Here is a 24,568-nt window from a genome sequence, read left to right as displayed (position 1 = left end):
GGATGTCTCCAATATCATTTAGTGCAAACTGGAAGTGTTTTTGTACCTTTTTGCATAGTCTTTATAAGCAGGATTCCCAAGTAGGTTGCAGGCTATAGTTAATTATTTGCAATCTAGAGCTCTTTCTAAGCTTATGCATCAGCAGAGGGCACAGCTGGAGCTCCCAGTCTCTCTAACTAAAGTTTTAAAAGCTATCTGTTCCCTCTAAGTAGGCAAGTCCCCTGGATTAGATAGATATCCAATGGAGTCTTATAAGACCTTTTCCACTGAATTGTCTCTGTTGCTTGCTGAAGTATTAAACAAAATGAGACAGGGTGAGCCACTTCCTGTAACTATGCTTGAAGCATGGATCACTGTAATACCTAAAGAGGGTAAAGACAACTTTGCGTGTCAATCTTATCGCCCCCATCTCTGTTCTCAATGCAAATGCCAAGATAATAGCTAAAGTGTTAGCAATTAGATTGAAGAACATACATCCTACTTGATACATCCAGATCCAGTGTGTTTTCTTGCTGGGTATCGGGCAGTGGATAATATTTGTAGGGTCATGAACCTCATGTCGATAGCTCTTAGAACAATCCTTTTTTTTTTTTTTAGGGATTGATCTGGAGAAGGCCTTCGACAAGGTCCATTAGGGGTTATTGCATGAAGTTCTCCATAGGATGGGTTTTAATTACCATTTTCAGGGTTGGGTTAAAGGACTTTTTACTGAGCCTAAGGCTAAAACTTGCTATACTGCTTTTAACTACCATTTGGTGTACAATCTAAAAATTCACATTAAAGAAAAGAACTACAATGTCAAATAGGATAATTAAAAAACGAAATATGTCAAACAGGATAATTAAAATCAGTCACACAAAGAGTAAACAAGGATGACAGAAAAATTAAGACCCATGATGCCCAAAAATCCGATCGTAACAGACCTAAGTATGAAAAAGCCAAGTCTTTAGGGCTAATTCACCTCGGATTGATAAATGAAGAGAATTCCATGTAGAAGGTGTCATGAAAAAGATTGCAGTGTGATGTGTACATTCCAGCTGCACACAATGACTAGGCAAAACTAAAGTATGGTCGTTCAAAGATTTGAGAACCCGCCCAAGAAAATAAGGGATAGTAAACAACAATAAATAACCTGGAGCATTACTGTGAAAGGCTTTAAATGTTAAAAGAAGTTTGAAAGTAATATAAAATTCTACTGGTAATCAGTGATACTGATTTTAGAATTGGGTTAAATGAGCTGATTTTCACAGGTTACACAAGATACATACCCAAATACTTCAATGTAACTTTCTAATAGAAAACTTTGGCAACCCTATGTACACAGTATTTCAATCTAGACATAAAGAAATAATAAATGAATGAAATGCAGTACAAGCAAAAAAGGATCTAATTGAATGACGTTGTTTCAAAGTGAAAAAACATGACTTATAAACAGCAGAAATATGAGGCATAAAGGAGAGTTGGGAATCCAGCGTTATACCAGGTAATGACAGACACTGGGGTAATCAAGTTATCAAATAAGGATAAAAGATCTACTGGGCTTGAAATGACCCACATGCCACAGTTTTATATCAATTTAGGACCAAACAATGCTCAGAGGGCCAATTCTCTATAAAGAGACATATCTGAAGAGGTGGGTTACAACACCAGTGTGGAACAATAGGACATCACATTTGTACATGTGAAAAGAAATTCCAGCTTCCTGTATGAGCAAGAGAAATGGGATGGGACTTGATATACTGCTTTTCTGTGGTTTTTGCAACTACATTCAAAGTGGTTTACATATTATATACATGTACTTATTTGGATCTGGGGCAATGAAATGAAAGGTTAAGTGCCTTGCCCAGAGTCACAAGGAGCTGGAGTGGGAATCGAACCCAGTCCTCCAGGATCAAAGTCTGCTGTACTAACCACTAGGCGGCTACTCCACTCCAAAGCCAGTGGACTCAAAAAAAGGTTAAACAAAATCGGTGACAAAATTGAACCCACTCTGCACTTTAACTCCTGAGCTGTTGTCTAGAAGCAGTATCTACTGTGAAAAAAAAATGACCCCTCCCCCCCCAAAACAACCAGATAAAGACTGAAACCACACCAACACAGCTCCTGAGATACCTAGAGACAACTGAGATAAAAGAAAAGTGTGATCATCAACACCTGGGAGGTGCTGCAGCGAATGCAGGTCTCCTTTTCCCTTTAGATGAGTTGAGAGGAGCTTAAAGTATCTTGGTGTATATATAACAGCTACAATTTCTGGTCGTTTTTTCAGCCAATAATCCCAGACTTTTTGGGATAATTCTAGAAGATGTTCATAGATGGGCTAGCCTGGATCTTTTATGGCTTTGTAGAATATCAACAGCAAAGATGGAATATATTATCTTGTATGATGCACCTCTCAAGTTTTACTAGTGGCAGTGCTAAGGAAATTTTTAATAGTAGTTCAAAATGAGATATTTAAGTTTATTTTGCAGAACAACCAAAAAGGGTATATATATAAATTCCAAAATAGTTGTATCAAATGTGTCACAACATTGAGTCTATTACAACTAGGTCTGTTCAAATATCTTTATTATGAATCATATAACAAACTATCCTCAATCCAATATGTTAAAAACCAAACACACAACTCTCACGCTTCACTCAATAACTCGTCCTCCTTACATACTTGATATCCATATCATATATATACACTGTCTTTAATAAACCATAAATAAATGCAATATTTTCAAATGGCACAATATGTGGATGAAGATTAAGAGTCTCTGTACTTATCTCAACAGTTCTCTGATTTGAAGATGATGACAGAGTGAAATATACATCCTGAAAAATAACTCTCTCTTGCCCAAGTCATTGCAGTTCATGCATAGCAGACTCAAAACACCTTGAAAATATGCTCCACAGTTGTCTTGGCTGAATCTTCACACTCCAAAAAATTATTCCACAGTCCATGTCCAATCAAATGCAATATATTGTTGTCCAAAAGGTCGCATCAAAAATGCACAACATTATGTATCTTTGATACGACCTTTTGGACAACAATATACTGGGCATTATTGGGGCCTGGCCAGCTCCGGACTGGCCTCATCGTTCATGGTATGCGGGCTTGATTCGGCTTCTGGCAGGCACGCCACTGTGTCTTCTCGAGGTTTCTGATCTGCTGGGCCATTGAGAGGTTTTGACCGAGAAAGAAAGGTTATTCGGTTGTGGTCATCACAACCTTGTTGCAGATGCAGAAACAGTTTACGACTATGGCATATGCATACATGTTTTGCACTTTTGAGGTGTGGTGCTCTTCTGGAGGCATGGGATCCTTTGTCAGCTTCTTTGCCGCACTTATTGACCTTTTTGCAGGAAGGTCCCTGAGATTTGGAACCTTTGTAAACTGCCTAGATCTACCAGTTAGTCTCGGCGGTATATCAAATTTCAGTAAACTAAACTAAGGGTCTGGCCTATAACTCATTGCACGTGCAGGCTGCAGCTTTTACCTGTTATAGAGGGGTTGGGGTCTTCTATGGCTTCTCATCCAGATGTGGTCCGTTTCCGTCAGTTTTCTGTAGGAGGTCAATTGCCTCAAGCCATCGTTTTCGTCATTGTTAGTCGGAATGGAACTTTAACTCGGTTGCTTTGGGCCATGCAGTGGACCCCGTTCAAACCTCTCGGATAAGGATCTCACTCTGAAAACGGTGTTTCAGGTGGCTGTGGTATCATCCTGGATGGTCTCGGAACTCCAGGCCTTTTCCCTGGAAGAGATCTATAGGACGGCTACTTGGGCATCCCTGCATACCTTCTCTAGGCATTCATGAAACGGGAAGTTACTTCAGAAGGCAGAAGCTGACAAAGGGAAGGCCCCAGAGCAGGCCTCTAAGGATCCTTCTTATGGCTGCAAGGACTCGACACACTCAACAGACAATGAACCTGAGGAACACCTTCCCGAGTGACGTGCGACATGTTGAAATGGACCCCCAGATACACTAAGTTTTGAGATGGGGTCAGATGACTCTTGGTGAAATCACCCAGCCCACAGACTGCAGGAGGGCAATCACCTTGGAGGTGGCCCACTCAACCAGTCGTTGAGGTAGGGATGCACCGATACCCTCCTTTCACAGAAACACCGCCACCACCATGGCCTTGAAGAAGGTCTGGGGAGCTGTAGCAAGGTCAAACAGAAGGGCCTGAAACTGAAAGTGGTGTTCCAAGTTGGCAAAATGAAGAAACTTCTAGTGCTATGGCCAGATGGGGGATATGGAGGTAGGCCTCCTTGAGGTGCCGAGCTGTAAGAAACTCCCCTGGCTGAACCACCCAAAACACAGACCATAGCATGTCCATGCGGAAATGCGGGACTTTCAGGAATCGATTCACCCCTTTCAGGTCCAACACCGGCCGATAAGACTCACCCTTCTTGGGCACCACGAAACAGAATAATGACCCTTTCATGGGAGGGTACACACATCACTGCCCTGAGATCCAGCAAGGACTGGAGGGTGTTCTTGACCACCAAACGCTTTGAGGAAGCAAGGCACTGGGGACTTCAAGAATCTCCGATGGGAGAGGAGAACACTAATTTGTAACCTTCTCTGATAACATCCAGGACCCCACTGCTCGCATCCTGAATACGGAAGTGTGGACCAGTGCCCCATTACTTTTCACTCCGAAAGGAGGAGTGCTGCTGGAATCTGGGCCACTTAAAGGCTGCCGAGGACCTACCTGGTTGGTACTGCCACTCATCCCGGAAGCGTGGCTTCACCACCCCAGACCTATAGGAAGGTTTAGTCTTGTCCTCCGGGAGCTGATGCAACTTCGGTGTCCCCCAAGTCTTTCAACAGTTTCTCCAAATCCTCCCCAAATAAGAGCTTATCCCAAAAGGGCAACCTGGTGAGCTGCTGCTTAGAAGCGAAGCCACAAAAATCAATGGAAAGTGAGCACCGTCACCATCTGTTTGGCTGAGGCACCCATCAGATCATAAAGCAAAGCATGCCCGAGCCACACAGGAACTGCAAATCAAGGCATGGAGAGCGAGAGCAGAGACCTCAAAGTAGTGCTTCAGCAAGGCCTCCACCATCTATTCTACATGTCCTTAAAGGCTACGCCACCCTCAATTACATAGTAACATAGTAGATGACGGCAGAAAAAGACCTGCACGGTCCATCCAGTTTGCCCAACAAGATAAACTCATATGTGCCACTTTTTGTGTATACCTTACCTTGATTTGTACCTGTCTTTTTCAGGACACAGACGGTGGGGGCGGTCCGCCCCGGGTGCACGCCGCTAGGGGGTGCCGCGGCGCGTGCCTGCTCCGACTTCGCCAACCTCGCTCGTTCACCGCAGCTCCCTCTGCCCCGGAACAGGAAGTAACCTGTTCCGGGGCAGAGGGAGCTGCAGCGAACGAGCGATGGAAGAGTGAATTTCATGGTGATAGCCACCACCAAGGCATCCACCCTGGGGCAAGGAAAACTACTCCAGAGACTCTGCCGGAACAGGGTATAGGTGAGACATCACCTTAGCCACCCTGAGCCCCGAGTCCAGGGAAGTCTACTGAGCCATATTAAGTTCCTGGATAGACTTGTGAACCGTTAAGGTCCTATATGGCTTACATGTACTTGCCATCTTTGAGTTCACTGCAGTAGAGACCTAAGCCTCTGGATCAGAAATACTGAGGGCTTCCATGGCCCTAGAATCAGAGAAGGCAACTCCTCATGATGAAAAATACGGACCACAGATGGGTCATCTGGCTCCTCTGGAACCACTTCTCCCTCTTCCAGCCTGGAGGGACACAGGGATGCCACCAACAGACTGTCAGAATGGGAGGGAGATGGGGGCCCCAACAACCCACCTCAGATGCAGCTACCGCCTGTTGCCACTTCTGTGTGGGGTCCATGGAAGGCGGCATCCCCAAAGAGTCCAGTTCCCCCCCCCCCCCCTTGGCTTCCCCCATGAGGGAAGACTGCAAAAGAGGCTGTGACTGGAGGAAAGACTGCTTTAATAAGTAGGCCTGATGCAATAAAAGAACAAACTGCCTGGAGAGAAAGGCTCATAGGCCCCTGAAGGCTCAGGCACCTCCTCTCCCCCGAGGAAACTGCACAGAACCAGGCTACCATGTGGTGACAGAGCATCTGATATGGAAACCGGGTCGGAATGGGCCTGCTACATGCAAACGTGGCTTCCTGCACAGAAGACATGCCATGTAGTTCCGCACAAGAAAGCCCGGGCGGTGGGAAGAGAGGCCTCTACCCTACTCCCCAAGTCAGTGAACCCGGCTGGGCAAAATCTGGTGACCAATTGCTGTTCCCTGTACCAGGAGCACCTTTTAACTGCCTCTGCTGCCATTCCACACTTTCCCTGCAGCTGTGACTCGACAGCATTAAAGAAATTTAAAGGGGTACTCACCTCAAAACTCATTAACACCTGCACTGCCCTGGGTCTCTGTCCCAGACAGGGGATTCTCCCAGGCTCTCCTCCCAGGTACAGCTGCCTCCCAGCAAGGGGGTCAAACTGCTCCAACTGCCCTGCTCTTTTGTGCTTTTTTTTTTAATCTGTGGGGAAAGGCTAGGCACAAAACAGGCAATGGGCTCTGGGGGAAGGGGAACATGGGGTGGGGCAGGAGACTTGGTGCCCCAAAGATGGCACCATCATCGCCAGGCTCAACTGAGCTAGCCATGCTAGGATAGGAACTCCCCAAGTAGAAGAACCCAGGAGCTGGTGAGAAGCTGTCCACTGCCTGCTGAAGACAGAAATATACTGACTGAGAAAGGAGCTGGCCATCTTGTAAGATCAAGTTCAGTTCAGTGATCTCTATCTCCATCTGCTGATAGATGGACATAACCCATCAGTTTCTGGATTCATCTGCTGCTACTCTAGGGAATAATGCCTTATTAGCAGCAATCTGTAACCTATCATTAAAACTAGATATGATACCCAAGGATTGGAGTGTGGTCAATATGTCAATTTTTTTAAATGGGAAAGAGCTGTGTATGCTATTTTCATGCAAGATTAGCTTGAAGTGCATTAGAAACCGGAGATGGTCAAAATAAAACATTTACATTTAAGATCTGTGAACTTTCTTAATATTCATTTTGAGCCACCTTGTAGAGCTTTAGGAAGTATTTGATGGAGATTCTCAAAATATAACAGACTGAATGGTGAGTTTGGCTCTAAACCAATATTAAAAAAGATCTGAAGAGGAGGCAAGTTAGCATTTGGAGTAGAGGATTGAAGGTCCATGAAAATATAAGACTTGCCTTACAATCATTTTTAGTTATTTCCAATGGCTAGCAGTTTACTGACTAACCTCAAAGGACAAACATTTCATCAATTCACTTGTTGCTACCTTTTCTAAACTGTTAAAGAATAAGTTAAGCAACATCTTTCTCGGTAGACTCCAGAGGCACTCTTACTATTTACTTTTCTGTTGGGAAAACTGATCATTCAGTCCACTCTGTTTCTCATCTTTTAACCAGTTACCAATCCATGGTAAGGCGCTGCATCCTAATCTATGACTTTCTAATTTCTTGGAGTCCCCCATGAAGGCCTTTAGCTTAATACATTCTTAGAATCCAAATGCATTATAAGCAATTGGCTCACCTTTTTCCACATACTTATTCACATCTTTAGGGATTTTTAATAGATTAATAATACGTGACCACCCTTGCTAAATCCCTGCAGGCTATTCCTCATTAAGCCATGTTTATGCTTATAACTAGTCATTTTATTCTTAACAATAGCTTCCATCATTTTCTCCAGCACTAACATCAGGCTTACTGGTCTGAGACACATTTGAATGAAAGGTTACAGATTAGCAGGTCTGCAATTTCATATTTGGGTTTCTTTGGAACTCTGAGGCAGATACTATTGCTCCAAGTTACTTGTCATTTCATTTATCATTTGTAGCTTCTCTGCTAAATTCACACCACTTAGTCATCATGAGTCATCACTTAGAAAAATTGGTTCCAGTACTGATGTTATTATCCCAACATTCTCTACAGTAAAGACTGAAGCAAAGGATTCATTTAGGTTTCTGTTTAGTCTTCTCCTCCCTGACAGGCCGATGCTCAAAACCTAACACCAGAATGCTCAGAGGGCTCTAGGACAGGAGACAATGTCCACTCCAAAGATCAGCGCAAATAGCATGCAAATGTAGTCAAATGGATGTTAATGAGGTCATTTTTTTATTCCCTCCCAATACTCAGAGAACAAAAGAAAGCCGCTCTTACCACTGAAAACCTAATGCCAGCTCAGAGCCGTTGTATCGCTCTATGGTGCGACTGTACCTCGAATATTATGTCCAATTCTGGTCGCCGCATCTCAAAAAAGATATAAAGGAATTGGAGAAGGTGCAGAGAAGGGCGACGAAAATGATAAAAGGGATGGAACGACTTCCCTATGAGGAAAGGCTGAGGTTAGGGCTCTTCAGCTTGGAGAAAAGGCGGCTGAGGGGTGATATGATAGAAGTCTACAAGATAATGAGCGGAGTACAGCAGACAGATGTGAAGCGTTTGTTTACACTTTCAAACAACATTAGAACCAGGGGACACAAGATGAAGCTAGAATATGGTAGATTTAAAACAAACAGGAGAAAGTTTTTCTTTACTCAGCGTGTAGGTGGACTCTGGAACTCGTTGCCGGAGAATGTAGTGACAGCAGCTGGCCTTACAGAGTTTAAAGGGGGTTTGGACAGATTCCTGAGGGAAAGGTCCACTGAACATTATTATTATTATTTTTTTTTGGGGGGGGGGGGGGGGTTGGGGGGTTGCCAGGTTCTTGAAGCCTGGATTGGCCGCTGTCGGAGACAGGATGCTGGGCTTGATGGACCATTGGTCTTTTCCCAGTATGGCAGTGCTTATGTGCTGGGATATTTAAAGAAAAAAATTGTGGGAAATCCTCTTTTCAAATACTGCTGGCTTTTATTTAATTTGAAATCAGAAGGAAGGAAGCCCGTGCAAACTTCTAAGCGCTGGTAGTGAGAGCAGGGCTGCTAAGAGACAAAGCTGGGCTTGGGGCAAACAATCTTAAGGGTGCCCTCTGCAAACCACCACCCACAATACCTACCTCAGGGTGCTGCTCTGCAGACTACTGGTAGTGCATGAATTGTCGCCGGACTGGTTGTCTGAACGTCCCCGCTCAGATGTGCTGTCGCTGCTATGTGTGCTGCTGTCCGGTGGCCGTCACTGGGTAAGGGTTAACACTCCCTGGCCAGCCGCCCGAGTGAGTCTTCTCTCTGCCACCACCCGCTGCCTGCAGCCTGGTCCAGAGTCAGACTCAGAGGTGTGGAGATGCGATGAGTGCGCTAGGCATGGAGAAGCACGAGCCGAGGTACTCAGGATTCAGGAAGAAGCACGCATGCAGAGAGGATGATGCCCCTGCGCTGTTACATGCGTTAATGCAATAATAGAATGGACTAGGAAGAAGTTGGACTGGGAGACAAAGAATTGTAGCTTCTGCCTCCCGGCTGCCTTCCTTGTACTAGAGCCACTGCTGGGAATCAGGAAGTTAGTAACTTGACTGAATGCAACGCCAGACAGACGCGATGATGCAGCAGCAGCATAGCAAGCACTGCAGCGAACCTGGAGGCCGGGCCTGGAGAATTTTGCTCCTCCCCCCCCTTGGCGGCCCTGAGTGACAGATGAATATATGCGAGCCAGAGCGAACCTGAAAGTGAAAGCACATATTGGTGCCTGTTTTCTGTGCTTAAATAGAAGCTTTTCAGGTGAAAACAAATTAAAAAGCTTACATTTAAAGCACAGAAGAATGGTGCCGATGTGTGCTTTGCTCTTGTGCGCATGCACCAAGCACGTTTATTCCCCTTGCTTTCTGTCAAACAGCACTCATACCATTTGCATCTTTTTATGACTGAGCATTGGGGAACTATTTTCAGCGCTGCTCCCACAGTATCGATCAGGTGCTGTTCCAGATAGCACCGAGTTCTGCGTATCGGCCTATGTGTGCTTTAATGTACTTGAAATGTTTCTACTATCAGCTTTCACCTGTTTGGCAAGTCTCTCCTCAAATTCTCTTGGTCTGCTTAATAATTTTACATCTAGGTTGCCAGTTCTTATGCACCTACCCATGTGCTACAGATTAAAAAAAAAAAAGACAGAAGGCCCACACAGCCAACAACAGAGCAAAACTTTCTCACACATGCCTGGAAAAGGCTCTAAGCTTTCTAGAATATCTGGTGTCAGCGCCAGTATCAATACTATCTCCTAATCTTGCAGCTATACTATTTTGCTCGTCCTTAGAGAAAACAGTATAATTCTAGTTGGAAAATAAAGGAGCTGTTCTGTGCTCCCTCTATCTGCTTTCTCTCTCTTTTTTAAAATAAACTTTAATACTCTGTGATCTAAAGGAGCTTCCCCCAGAGGAGAAGAGCAAAAGGGCTACTAACACCTGCCAGTAGTGGCCCCACAAGACCAATACCAGACTAAGACACACAAAACTGAGATCCATGGGCCAAGGCTTAGGCCTGAGGAGAACTTACCAAGTTCAATCAGGGCAAAGTTCTGTAACCAGTCCCTAAGAGGTCCACACAGCCAAGGACTGAACCACAGGGCCATGGGCTGCAGACTGTGCTCTAGGGAGTCAGGCCTCCAAAGAAGAATCCTGATGCACCAGTCCAATCTGCTACAGGCAAAGAAATATTGGCACGTTCCAGCCTGCACCACTCCTTATGCTGATGATGTCACTGGAAAGCTCAGGCTCTCTGCCTCCATCTGCTGGAATTATCTAGTGGTCTGGACTGGTCTAGTAGGATGATAAAGAACTCTATTTATGAGTGAGAGGGTGATCCTCACATATTTATTTTATATTTATATCCCGCCTTTACCCAAAGCAAGAGACTTTTTCACTTCCACTATTACTACTGCCACATGCTTAGGATCTAACAAGTCCAGTTAGCAAATAACCTCAGGAAAAAGCAGAGCTTCTGCTACTTATCCTGACAGCAGGCCTCCCACTATAAGTTCTAGTTCTGGCAGGGACATGTCCATTCTAGAAATAGCCTCCTTCTTCCAAGAGCAAGTAGTGTATTGGGGGGGGGGGGGGTTCTTAACCCTTGGAGAATCCCCCTTATTACTAAAGACCCCCCCCCTCAACACCTCTGCATAATACCTTACATTCCATCTGCTAATAGCAGTAGTATAAGAAGCATTTTGAAGATTCTGACAGACTGCTGCATTCTTACTTCTGTAGACAGTAAACAAGTTCTGCAAACAAGCTCAGACAGCTGCTGGACTCTCTCCAGCTTACATATCTTTGCTAGGAAGACAACACAGAAGTAGGTCTACATGGTAAACATTAAACAAGTAAAAAAAAAAAAGGATGGATTAGTAGAAGTTTGAAATCTGCATGTACTAACAGAGCCGAGGCTTGTGATGCTGGATTCAATTTGTATTACTTCCACTATTATTCTGTGTACCAAAATAAAACCTACAGTATTATTGACCAGAGAGAGTGCTGAGAAAAGCAGGCGTGTTTCAAATAAGAAATTAAGTACAAGAGAATGAGCAAAACTCCAATCAAGCTTTATAAAACAAAAGCAGTATTTTCTGTAGTTTTATTGCTAACAGATTCCTTCTTCAGACCAGAAGAAGGCATCTAACGGACATATAAATTATCTCTTCTTTGGATATATTTTGTATTAGTCTAATAAAATGTTTTTGCAGTATACAGGAATCTCCAAGATCAATATAAGTCCTAAAGCTCTGCCCTACTAATAAGAGAAAATGATTTTCTAGCAGAACTAGGTGCATTAATTGTATAAAACTATACTGCTATGGAATAGGAGACTCAGGTCAGTGCAGCTTAGATATATGATGGAAATCAAATTTCTCCGGGGAGGGAGGATGGCTGCAGCTAGCAAAGCAACTCCTGCTAACAGGTTCAGGCTCAAAGGAAGGTTTCCATCAGCTCTCAAGGCCAGAGAGGGAAACTGAATTTCCATGTATGTTGTATTGGTATTTTGTCCCAAGATATGGAACACAATCCCAAAAGTCATAAAATGCGCAACTGACTACATAACTTTCCCAAAACTCCTGAAAGCCCACTTCTTCAGAAAATGTTTTCATGATGATTCTGCACAAAGTGAACACCTACCAACACACCATGAAGCTAGATCACTCAAAGACACGTGTCAAATTTAACTGTACTAAACTGTAAGCCACATTGAACAGACAACTGGATTGGAAAACGTGGGCTACAAATGCAGAAAATAAATATATAAATGTTCTAAGGAGAGGCATGTTATAAAAAAGCAAGAGATAATCTAGAGAAGAAATAAATTATTAACCATAACTAAAATATATTATCTATATACCTATACCTTCAAAAATATAACCCTTAACTTTCCATTGCCCCAGGTATAAGGAGTGGACAAGTAGCCTAACATTGAGGCTCAGAATAAGGGGAATCAGGTTCGATTTCCACTGTGGCTCCTTGTGACCCTGAACAAGTCATCTAACTCTCCACTGCCCCAGGAACAAAGAACAGATTTTGATCCCACTAGGGACAGAGAAAGTACCTGCATATAATATGTGAAACCACTTGGGATTATATATCAAACGAGTGACTCATAATCCATATAAACAGGATGGAGTCAGTCCAGAGGATGACTACTAAAATGGTTATAAAGTTTACGGGGAATGATTTAAAGATCTCAATATATATACTTTCCATATCATTTGACTAATATACTGCTAATATACAATCCTACTACCTAATAACACATACATACAATGTCAATTGTGAATTATCCTATTTATTACAAAAACTAAAATGTCAATGATATTCCATCTTGATAAACACACAAAAAAGAAAAAGAGGAAAGAAAGCTAATGTCTTTCTTCAAACCACAGCTGTTGAGCTTCTAACAACAATTAACGTCTGTTATATGTTTCAAGAGTATATCTTGTAGCCTCAATTGCGATCTGTTATGTCCTAGCCATGTTGCCTGAAGAAGTGAACTAGGAAACAAGGCCAGTGTTGGGACCAAAAACGGGACTGATTGGTAATATGAAACCAGTGGAGTCTTCTGTACAATGTCTGATATTCTGTTCTTCAAAGGAAGTTGTGATATCCCTTCGCTGTTGGATTTACAATTGTTTATCAAGATGGAATATCATTGACATCATTTTAGTTTTTGTAACACGAGTCTAAGATTTTGTAATAAATAGGATAATTCACAATTGACATTGTATGTATGTGTTATTAGGCAGTAGGCTTCTTTATATTAACAGTATATTAGTCAAATGATATGGGAATTTGTTGCTAAGTGACTAATCATTGAGTATTTAACCCAGTAAGCGGTATTAAATATATATACTTTGGGAGAGAGGGGACATATGATGCAGACATTAAACACTTCCATGGCATAAATGCATGAGAAGAGAGTCTCTTTCAGATGAAAGGATGCTCTGGAAGGGGCCAGACTCAGAAGTAACCTGAGGAAATATTTCTTTATGGAAAGGATAGTGGTTGCCATGGAACAGCCTTTAAGTGGAGGTGGTAGAAATGAAGACTGCAGCAGGGCCCATAGGAATAAAATGGGCCCTGCTGCACATAACTTAAGCTAAGCTTTAATAAAAGATCCCCTCTAGGACAGGCCATATGGCCTTTATTTGCTGCCATTGTTTTTGTTTCGACAGTATATTCCTGTTTTCCTCCTCTGGATTATCTCCAGCTTTATATATATATATGTTAAAGGATGCATATTAATCGTGATTAACAAGTTAATTATTAATCACAATTAAAAAATTGCTGCCTACCTTCTGCCTCCCTCCTGCACCTCCCCTCTTCCTGCTGTGGATGGTCCAGCATCTATCCCTCCCCTCCTGTAGCCACCCATGGCTCTCTCATGTCCCCCCCCCCCCCAACCCCATGTAACGTTTCAACTCTGAGCATCTTCAGCCAGGCTGCCTGCGGCCTGCACTTGGCTTTCCCTCTCACCTGTTCCATCCCTTTCGGATGCAAATCCTGTTTTCAGGAGGGAGAGGAAATGTCTGCGCCCCCTTCCCCCAATGGACTACTGGCTATGCCCCGCCATTAATCGCAATTAAAATTTTTTATCAAAATGCAGCCCTAATTTTTTAAATTTATATTTATGGGCTAGAACTTAATTGTAGTTAGATCTGACTAATGCATTATTAACCGTGATTTAAAAAAAAAAATCAAGTTGTTGAATCTCCTGTCTCCTACAACCATCTTTTCTACTCTCTTACACTCCCAACCCTGTCCTTGGTGCAATCTGGTACCTTCTTCCACTCCCCTCCCAACATTAGTCAACCTTAAAGGAGGTGTCTTCTGTTGGTCCCTGGCAGGGACAGCCTATACACAAAAGGAAGGGAAATCAGAGAAGGTGGGACAGGACAGAGGGAAAGCTTTAAAGCTGGCCACAGGCAGTGTATGTGCAAGGCTGCCACTGCCGGAGACCAACAGAAGACCACCTTTAAGGTAGACTAGTGGTGGTGGGGGGGGGGGGGGGAATGGGATTTGATATGCTGCTTTTCTATGTACCTGGGGCAATGAGGGGTTAAGTGATGTGCCCAGAGGGTTACAAGGAGCAGTGGTAGGAAATAAATAAAATACCTTAAAATTTTTTAATTGCGTGATTAATTTTAATCAGAAATGCTACCTTCTATCTAGCTATATAAAACACTTCCAGTTTCACAGAGAATAAATGAATCTGGTCTAGGATTTGAAACTATAACACAGAAGCTCCTCATCAAATCTACAATAATAGTAATAATAATTCAACCCTCCCCAAAAAAAATATCACTCAAAGTAACCCCATTGCAAAATCCCGCTTCTTGCTATTTCTTCCAGCAGAAGAAGAATAAAGCAAGCAAGGTCAGAGAAACAGTTTCACAGTACAGGAGAACACTTTCCATAAAAAGTGCCCACTTTGAGAGGCTTCCTCAATCAAGTGGAGTGCAGCAGTAACTTAGATTGTTCGAAAGTAGCAGGCTGAGTACCAAATAAGCCAGGATTCAAAACCCATGGAGTCTTCTTTCAACCTTTGACAAGTCAACTAATCTTCTATTAGCTCAGGTGTAAAACACAGGATTGCAACCCCTCTGGGGGACAGAGAAATACCTAACACACCTGAATGTAACTCACTTTTATCTACCAATGAAAAAGCATGGGCTAAATCTAAATTAAGAATGAAGAGACTGACTAAACAGCAGCTCACAGACAGTGCTTTGAAAGCACAGTTCAACCATCATCACTGATAAGTTGCAGTTTTAAAATTCTTGCAACTATACAGGGTCAGTCTTAGGCAGTAGCAACATGGGCAGTCTCCCTCCCACTCCCTGCTATTGTCCTCTCCTCTCCTGTTTAGAGAGCTGCAAGGGAATGGGGGGGGGGGGGGGGGGGAATGCATGGCAATCTAAACTTTGCCTCTCCTCCCCTGAAACACAGGGTGCCCTCCTGGCACATACTTCAAGCCACCCTGGTGATCTAGTGGATTCTTTAGGGGCAGGAAAGATCCCCAGTCTTTTCTGCCTGCTGCCGCTGATCCTCTTGCTGCTGCATCACTTTTTAAAAATGTCTGCAGAGTCTTCCAGCAGGAGCCTCACCAGACTTCTGCTGTAGACTTGCAAAGCTGCCGTTGGAAGTCTCGGCAACCATTTAAAAGAAGATGAGGCAGCAAGAGGGTCAGTGGCAGCAGGCAGGAAAGACTGGGGATCTTTCCTGCCCTGAAGGATCCACTAGACCACCGGGGTGGCTTGAGGTATGTGCCATTAGGGCACCCTGCGGCTCGGGGGAGCGGGGAGGAAGTCTGGAATATGAGGGAGGGAAGGATACTGTAAAAAAAACAAACAACCCCCCCCCCCCCCCCCCCCAGGGTAACTTATCTGTTTCCCCCCTTCCTCGCACAGCCAGATCTTTGTGCACTCAAAACAAGCAAGCAAGCAAACCTATGAACTGTTGCATCCATGTTGTCTTTCTTTATTGTTGGTGGAATTTTTATTTAATCTCACTTACATTTTCAAACATGTCTGCTTGTGCATACGGATTGTACACAGAGGGAGTATAACAACAGAATAACATTTTAAAGTTTGAGTAGCAATTTGTTATAAATCGTAAATCAGTGTGTCATTTGGAGGGGCTGGTTAAAGGCACTCTCTAGCACTGTTATATTCGTGCAGAGATTTTTTTTTTCTCCTGGTAAAGGGCCACTAAACAGACATCATGTTATGTGAATCAGTTTCTATCTATTTATTTACTTATGTATAGCATTTATACCCCACATTAAACATGAATTAGGTTGAAACCTGGGAGCATTTAAAATCTTTTTTTTCTTCCTGTGCTTACATCAAAAGAAAAAAAAGATGGCATGTGGGAACTTGCGCCTTTTGCTTTGTGGAATGCAGTGGTATATTATAAAAATTCACTTGCCTTTTTTTTTTTTTATTACTACTATTTCACAGACAATGTATTGAATAATGAGGGAAGGGTTTCCTTCGTGTAGAACTGTCCAGAGTCAGTCTAAGGGCTCCATTTACTAAGCGGCAGTAAGCATAACGCTTGCTATACAGGAAGTATTGCTGGCCTACTGCAGCAGCCCAGTGGTACTTCTCACCCCATGCTGTCATTTCTGGTACTACAAAAATGTATTTACTTTTGTAGCGCTGGAGTGAACCCGGTGGTAATCAGGCAGTGCTGTGTGCTGCCCGGTTACCGCTAGGTTAACGCGGGAGCCCTTACCTCCACCTCAATGGGTGGCAGTAAGGGCCCCCCTCCGAAATGGCTGCGCACAGATACAGCACTGGTTACCACATCTGTGTTTGGAGATCTACCGAGTTCAGTTTTTAACCTTTGGATGACTTTTTGGAAATACCTATTGAATTACATATCCCTAGACCCCTGAAGCAGGCTGATTAGGCCGAAACACGAATCATGTCGGGTCGTCACCAATGTTTTAGAAGATTTTTTGAATAAACGTTTATTGGAACACCATCTGTGAGAAGTTTCGTTACTCTACTCCTTCCACTTGGTGCCCTTTTCCAGTAGAGTATTTTGCCTTCTGTTTGTGACTTGCTGCATGGCCATTTCCTGTAGGAAAGTGAGACTTCCCTTTTACCAGCTTCGGTAAAAAGAGGCCTCGGCACGCGTGTAAAACACACACCGACCCCAGCGCTGGCCCCCTTTTGCCACCACTTAGTAAAAGGGGCCCTAAATGTTCCAACATTATACAGTTCACCACACTATTACCAGCCAAGTTCATACAAAGTTAATTATGTTCAGTGGAAAATAGATCCGTTGGCTCAGGCTGCTTGATATGTGAATATTCAATCACTGTTTCATTATTGCTGCCAAGTATTACACATTAAGGGCATTTGTTTTAATTCATTGATCCAGTCCTTACATGCCCAAGGTTTTGCTTTTTAAACCCAAATGTTTGCTATGATAGCATTGTGCTTATTTGAATTAGTTTTTCTGTACAAGTTTTGCTTGATTTGTCTATTTGAAATAAAAAAAAATTTAAACACATCTTGTCAACAAAGTGTGGGGTTAGGTGGGGCCCCACCAAACTGGTCTGCACAAGGCCCCACAATTGCTAAGACCGGCCCTGCAACTATACAAGTCATTAAGGTTAATGCTGAGGCTGAAAAAAAATCTCTCTGTACTAAATTATTCAGCCTCCATGCAGATCATCTTTTAGCCTGTTCCCCTATGGCTGTCAATATTAATAAATACCCAGACATTCACCGATTCAGTCCTGCAAATATGCATATCTAACCAGTGAGTAACCCTGACTTCACCCAGAAGCCTATTTGTCGACCTAGTAGTGCAATTGTGCTTTCTGCTGTTGTGTACCCTACCACAGAGGAGCAGAGGGGCACCATGTAGTTAACTTTCATTTCCAAAGGTAATGGAATAGATGAGAACCCTATTCGTGCTTTTACTTTGTCATATCTGTGATATCTGATACACTCACAGGCTATAACTTCAAAAGTTCCTAACTGCATGTTGAGTAAAACTTACTCTAATGCTGGTGCTTTAGCCAAAAGGTCAATCTAGCTCCATGCATTGCAAAAAGGAAGACAGACAAGGACCTTCAGAGAATGTTGCTCAAAAACTCTGAATGTAGGCAGGAAGGGATAGGAAAGCCCACATACCTTCAACATATTTTGTGATATTCCTCTGACTTTTGACTGAATATTAGAACCTCCAGCTAAGGTAGAGATGTAGGCTGTAGCTTGTAGCTCCTTGAGCATCATTTCTACTGCTGCTCCACAGTAACTGCCATCCTATATCAAGCACTTGGTTCAGTCCTCCTATCTGAAAGATCCCATCAGCTTAAGGAGCAACAGACTGAGCCAGGATCTGAATCTTTATCCTCCGTGAATCTGCTAACCACTTGACTAGCAAAGCAGGTTGATCTTTTGCAGGAAATTGTAACAGTACTTTAACTCTTTGGTCAGAAATAACTTTTGCAAGATATCCGTTAGTGTGTTCCATTATATAATGTTATCTTGACAAGCAGCTGGCACTAAAGACAAGCCTAGTGCCACTGGAAAGCTCCTGGCCTGTGCTTCATCATGCTACACAGCTGGTCTTGACAATACTAGAAGGAAGGGAATTGATAATGCTCTGATTTATTTTTAAACATATAAAACTGTACCTATCAACATCTAGGCAGCTTTGCAACAGCCATAGACACGTAAATCAGTGATGTGATGGACCCTGTGAGGGGAATCTCTTGAGCCATAAATACAGTTAAGTATATAACTGAAGCAACAAATATATCTTACACAATCCTCCTGCAAAGTAACTGTATTCTAAGTATCCAAATACATTCCTATTCACTTTTGTAATTTAGAGCCTGTGCCAAGGTCACTTTGCATCTTGAGTCACCTTAGGTAATATGGAGCTGATTCAGGCTGTTGTGGTCAGGATGCCTCTTGAATAGAATGGGAGATTATATACCAGAAAAAGACTGAACTATCCAAACCTTTTCTAACAAACTTCATCTCTATATGAAAGATGCCCGTCAACTGCCAAGGTATGAAAAGCTCCTCTAAATCCACTTAGCGCATGTACTGATGACTTACAAAATTTATTTATTTATTCATTCATTCATTCTTATATCCCACAATTATCCAAAAACAAGTTTCAGTTCAATGTGGCTTACAGTTAGCAGTTAGGAGAAATACGTTATTTCATTCTATAAATTCTTCCTTTCTGTCTTGTGCTTCCAGAGAATGGAATAGGTAAAGTTAATTTGTACATGACATGTCCCTGTGCACACAGCAGCAGACACTCATGTGTTATGTATGGTTCTGACAGCTCTCCTAACCCTCTGAACAAAGAACACATAATGGTCACTTACGTGTTGCATACAGCCATGGTCTGGCAAGTTTCTCCCGTGCAGAATTCAGAAATTGTGCTATACTGTAAATTGATGTGATTGAAAAATGTTGTTGCTGGAAAAAAATGATGAAAATTAAAAATGTAAAAATTCTTATTGTAAACTAACTGCTCACTGTTGATCAAGCTGAAATAATGGAGAGAGAAATTTACTGGTATATAGTTCCCTTAGGAATGGAACAGACTACATGACTGCAATGTGAGAATGTTTCATAAGGCCTCACTTTCAAAGGGCAGATAAATTAAATGCTTCTGATACATCTCGTATAGATAAAAGTATTTATCTGTAGTTGACATTTTTTCTAGAACATGAAACACATTAACAGGCAGAAAAATCAGTAGGACCTGTATAAAGTCATTTTCAGATGGCTGTGGGAACTTATCTAGGTATATTTTACATAGGACTGAATGTCCTGTCAGCAATATGAAAACCTATTTTTCAGGGCCCCTGAATTTTATCAGCTCTGAGAAATAGTCATTTTCTTAACTCTGAAGGCAACTTAAGAAACTACATGTCCTAGACCATGAATGGGCAACCTTTACACACAGAGGGCCGCATGAATGTCAGTACTATCTATCCCTAGAGGGCTACAGAATTACATTATGTTGGAACCAGAAATACACAGATCTACACAGACCTTCTGTGATAAATAAATAAGCTAACATTTAACTAAAAATAATGGAAACAAACTGCTAGAGTGGCTATTCTGAAATAATTGCAAACTACTATTTAAAATCAAAGAAACTCTGGTTAATGATGGTTTCTTGAGGGCTGCATAAAATTCAACGGTGAGCTGCAGGTTGCTGTAGTAGATAGAAACAGTTACCCAGTGCTTCATTTTCCCCCAATACTTACTGTTGCTTGCTAGCCATTCATTGAGATCGATTTCTCGTGGAAGCATCACCAGCTCCTTGAATTCAAAGTCTGTGACTCTGGATTTTGTGTACTCTGGCTCTAAATAAAGTTTCTTCTCTTCTGGCACTGGCTTCTTACCATTTGGCTTTGCCTTGGACTTCCTACAGAAAGGAGATAAATACAAGAATGATTGAGTATCTTGGATTGTAAATTACTCAGGAATATCAATGACAGTTCATTCTAACTTGTCAGATGAATGATCTCAAACACTAATCTCCCAGTAGATTCCAAATGTAAAAACTGTTCAAAGTGACAGGAATAACTTCTCCAATTTTTAAGGTCCTCTTATTTCTGTAGAATTCTGCATCTGCACTCACCTCAAGAAACACTGAGCTTGGCTACATTCTGTAAATACATGTAGCTTTCATTTCCCATCCATTATTTTCTTACTGGTAATCTGAACATGCTAAAGAGTGAACTGGATATACACTTGCATACAATAAATGGAAAGCAGCAACTCCATGGATTGACCTGGCTCTTTGTGGAAAACGTCCTTCGGTAACCTTACTGAGCTATTCCTAAGACAGAGCTGCCATTTCTCTCTAACATAGCAACATGTTACTAGGTTATGGAGATGCCAGCTCTGTCATCAGAAGAGAGGGAGAATTAATTTATTTACTTTGACATTTAAACTCCACATTTCCTGAACATACTCAAGTTCAACGTGGCTTACAATAAATAAAACAGGCAAGGTTTACAACACCATAAACAAAATATCAAGTAAGAGCAGAGTAGCACAAATAAGAACTAAATAATAAACCATTGATGGCCATTTACAATCTAACACACGCCATTAGGAACCTCGCAAAGAGGAACGTTTTCAGTCTTTTGCGAAATACAAAATACCAAGTAATCAGGCTGACCCCGGATTGCCATTGGCAGTACCACCACTTAGCACCTCGTTATCTAAAGTCTGCCGAGTGAACTGACTTAAACACATAATATAAAAATAATCTTGGCTTTAATGGCAGCCAGTGAGTGCAGCTTGCATAATAATGGAGTGGTTCAATCAAAACACCATACCTTGAGGACAAGCCTAGCTGCAGTATTTTGGGCTGTTTGCAGTCTTTTTAGGACACCGTCCTTACATACAGCATAGATGAAATTGCAGTAATAGAAGTGAATTAAATCCAAGGATTGAACTAGCGGTCTAAAGATGTCAGGTGAAAAATATGATTGTCTCCTCAGCTTCCAAAGTGACTGAAAGAATGTTTTTACTACTGAGGAAACCTGAGGCTCAAATGTGAGGTGACTATCAATTAATACACCCAGTACCCTAAGTGTAGTGTCTAGGGCCCTGATGGCGAACCTATGACACGCGTGTCAGTACTGACACGCGTAGCCATTTTCGGTGACACGCGGCCGCATGTGGCCGCATACAGAGAAGCAGCGGCGTTCCCCGGGGCGGATCGCCGATGCGCCCCCCCCCCAGGTGCAGCACGACCTCCCCCCCCCCCCGGTGCATGTTTACCCGCTGGGGGGGGTGCCGTGTGCGCTCCTATTGGCTCCCTCCGAGTCCTCCGCTTGTTCCCTCCCTGCTGCTCCCTCTGCCCTGGCTCCTGCACGGCTGTTAGGGGATCTTTGACCTCACTTCCGGCCGGCGGAGCAGAGAGCAGCGGAATGCCGTGGGGGACGCATCTCTGGGGGCCCTGTGATCGCCATTACCACATAACCACAGCAACCATCATCCAATCTACTGTTCTGGGGTGTTGTGGATTTCTAATTGACCATCATTACTGAGATAGGTGAGGGGGAGGCTGGGAGAGGCGAGGGCATGTGCTACGGGTGCCGTTTCCCGCCATTAGAAATAGCGGCAGCCATCTTAATTTACATAAGGTGGTCAGTTAGGCTAGTTAACCCCTAATTGCCTGCAGGGCTAACAGGCTATCTATAATTCTATCTTCTGTCACTGCCCCCCTGATGGAGAACCCAAAAAATAAAAAACCAAGGTTAAGTAAAGGAAGTGGTAGTAGCAGTAGCCGACCCTTTCAAGAGACATGGACCGAGATGTATGGCATTATAGAAAAAAATGGCAGATCATTTTGCGTTCTATGTACTGAAACGGTAGTAAGCAGAACGTGGAATATAAATAGACATTTTGAAACTAATCATTCCCAGCTCTTGAAAAAAAGTGAGGATGAAAGGAAGGAATACATTTCCAGGCAGCTACACTTTTATAAGAGCCAATCTAATTCCATCCTTAAATTTGTAAAAGGTTCTACAAATTTAACATCTGCAAGTTTGAGCATTGCTCACTCCATAGCTCAGCATGGAAAAGCACTCAGTGAGGGAGAATTTATTAAAGAACCTCTCCTAAGATGTGCACCAGTTCTATTTCACGATATGCAGAATAAAGATGCAATTATTAAGAGAATATCTGAGTTACCACTCAGTAGAAATATCAATTGAAGATTTAGCCAATGAAATTCAGCAACAAAAAAAAGTCACTAATAGGCAGATTAGTTAAAGAATTCCCCCTCCCCCTCACTTATCTTAGTTCACGGCACCCCACACAAGTTAAATAATATCAAGACCAACAAAAGAAACCGACTGACAGATGAACAAAGAAGTCACTAAGCAGGTAAGTTAAATAATTAGTTTTTGGTTTATTAAATACAGTTATATATTACAATTATACATTTTTGTTATTTAAACTATAAATATCACGAAATTATGTTTTTTTTTCTCGAAGTGACACACCACCCGAGTTATGCTCGGTTTTTTGGCGAATTTTGACACACCAAGCTCAAAAGGTTGCCCATCACTGGTCTAGGGGGTACGTGTTGTCAATGGTAAAATTATTATATACATATGGTCGAAGGGGTTGGTTACCGCAAGAAATTTAGTTTTATCTCTATTTAACTTAAATTTAAATTCGGAAGACCAGGATTCCAACAAGTTAATACCAAGCCTAACCTTAGGGACAATTTCTGGAAGACCAGTCTTGAGAGGGATATAAATTGTGACATCGTCCACATTAATGAAAGTGCAGAACCCCGCTGCCTCCAGTATTTCACCTAATGGAGCCATCATAACATTGAAAAGGATTGGAGATAGCAGTGAGCCCTGTGGCATCCCACAATCAGGAGACCAGGATGGTGAGAGAGAGAACCCGACAACTTCATCTGATACAATCTAGATTTTAAGAAGTCACGGAACCATCAGTCAACCTTCCCACACAATCCGAATTAGTCCAACAGGTCTAAAAGCAACTCATGATCAACGAGGTCAAAATAACCTGACATATCAAACTGCATCATTAAAAACTTGAAGCCTAGACTGATTGCTTTCCTAAAATCGGATGCTAAGATGGTCAGGTCTGTCTTGGTACTATAACAAGGCCTTAAAGCCTGACCGGGATTTATGCAAGAGAAAAGGTGATTCATAAACTGAGTACCAATTATTCCCTCCATTATCTTAGTCAACAATGGGACAGAAGCGTCAGAACTGTAATTAGTAACATCTCCCGTTGAAGCTGAGGTGCTCTTAGGGATCAGTATAACTATTATAGAACCTTTCATCTTATATGGTGAAACTATGTAACACTTCCTCTTTCTGAAAGGCTCCCTCAATCCCCAACATATTTCAATGCAAGATTAAAAACCATCTCCCTCTGTCCTCCTCCACTTATCCCTTTTATGTACTTTACAAAATGTTAACATCTGGCCCATGAATGTCCTCTACTGTATCTTTTCTTAACTGTACACAATCTCAGGAAGCAGCCTGACCTCTCTAACTCCACAGGAATGTTTTTGCTCAGCATTTCAACTAGTTTATCCTAATACAAAGCAGTACAAAGCCAGCTGAAGCCTAACACTGGGCCACAGCCTCCAGGGCATTCAAATGTATTACATTCCAGGGGAAGCTCCATAGCACAACAAGCACCATGTGCCACTGTTCCTGCTCAAGCCAAGCAGATCCAGGCAGATTTCTGAGTAACCACTACCATTCTTGCACTTACCAATCTCAGGGGAAAACAGTTTTTACTGCATAAAAATTAACCAAACTGCTTTCTAAGTTAGGGGTTCTCTTTTCTAACAATCAGAATTCACTGCTAGATCTTCATGTACTATCAGCAGAGGCACAATTTACAGTTTTTATTTTTAAAAGTGGTAAAAATATTCCCATGTATTGACAGGCTGAACACTGGTAAAAACATGTATGTTTAGATCACAGCAGAATCTAATTAATACGCTTTATTTTGAGCTTGGCTGTTTGCAATGACATTTTCAGTTTCTGTGTCAAATCACTTTCCTCTGATGCATACATCAATGTATTAAAATTTGAAAGATC

The 24,568-nt window shown here is 42.4% G+C and overlaps 1 protein-coding gene across 3 annotated transcripts in view; it reads right to left on the bottom strand.

Annotated features, from left to right (window-relative positions):
• MOB2 (MOB kinase activator 2) overlaps positions 1 to 24,568 on the bottom strand; it is a 344,949-nt gene that overhangs the window by 18,251 nt on the left and 302,130 nt on the right. For all 3 annotated transcript variants that reach the window (XM_030201243.1, XM_030201242.1, XM_030201241.1), the window contains exons 2-3: positions 20,216 to 20,376; positions 19,322 to 19,415 (exon numbers count right to left, since the gene is read on the bottom strand). In XM_030201243.1, the coding sequence (XP_030057103.1) occupies positions 19,322 to 19,415; positions 20,216 to 20,376 (255 nt within the window). The remainder of the gene's footprint in view (positions 1 to 19,321; positions 19,416 to 20,215; positions 20,377 to 24,568) is intronic.

The sequence above is a fragment of the Microcaecilia unicolor genome, chromosome 4 (assembly GCF_901765095.1).
Source record: "Microcaecilia unicolor chromosome 4, aMicUni1.1, whole genome shotgun sequence".
NCBI classification, from domain to species: Eukaryota; Metazoa; Chordata; class Amphibia; order Gymnophiona; family Siphonopidae; genus Microcaecilia; species Microcaecilia unicolor.
This window is presented reverse-complemented; position numbering and strand designations above follow the sequence as displayed.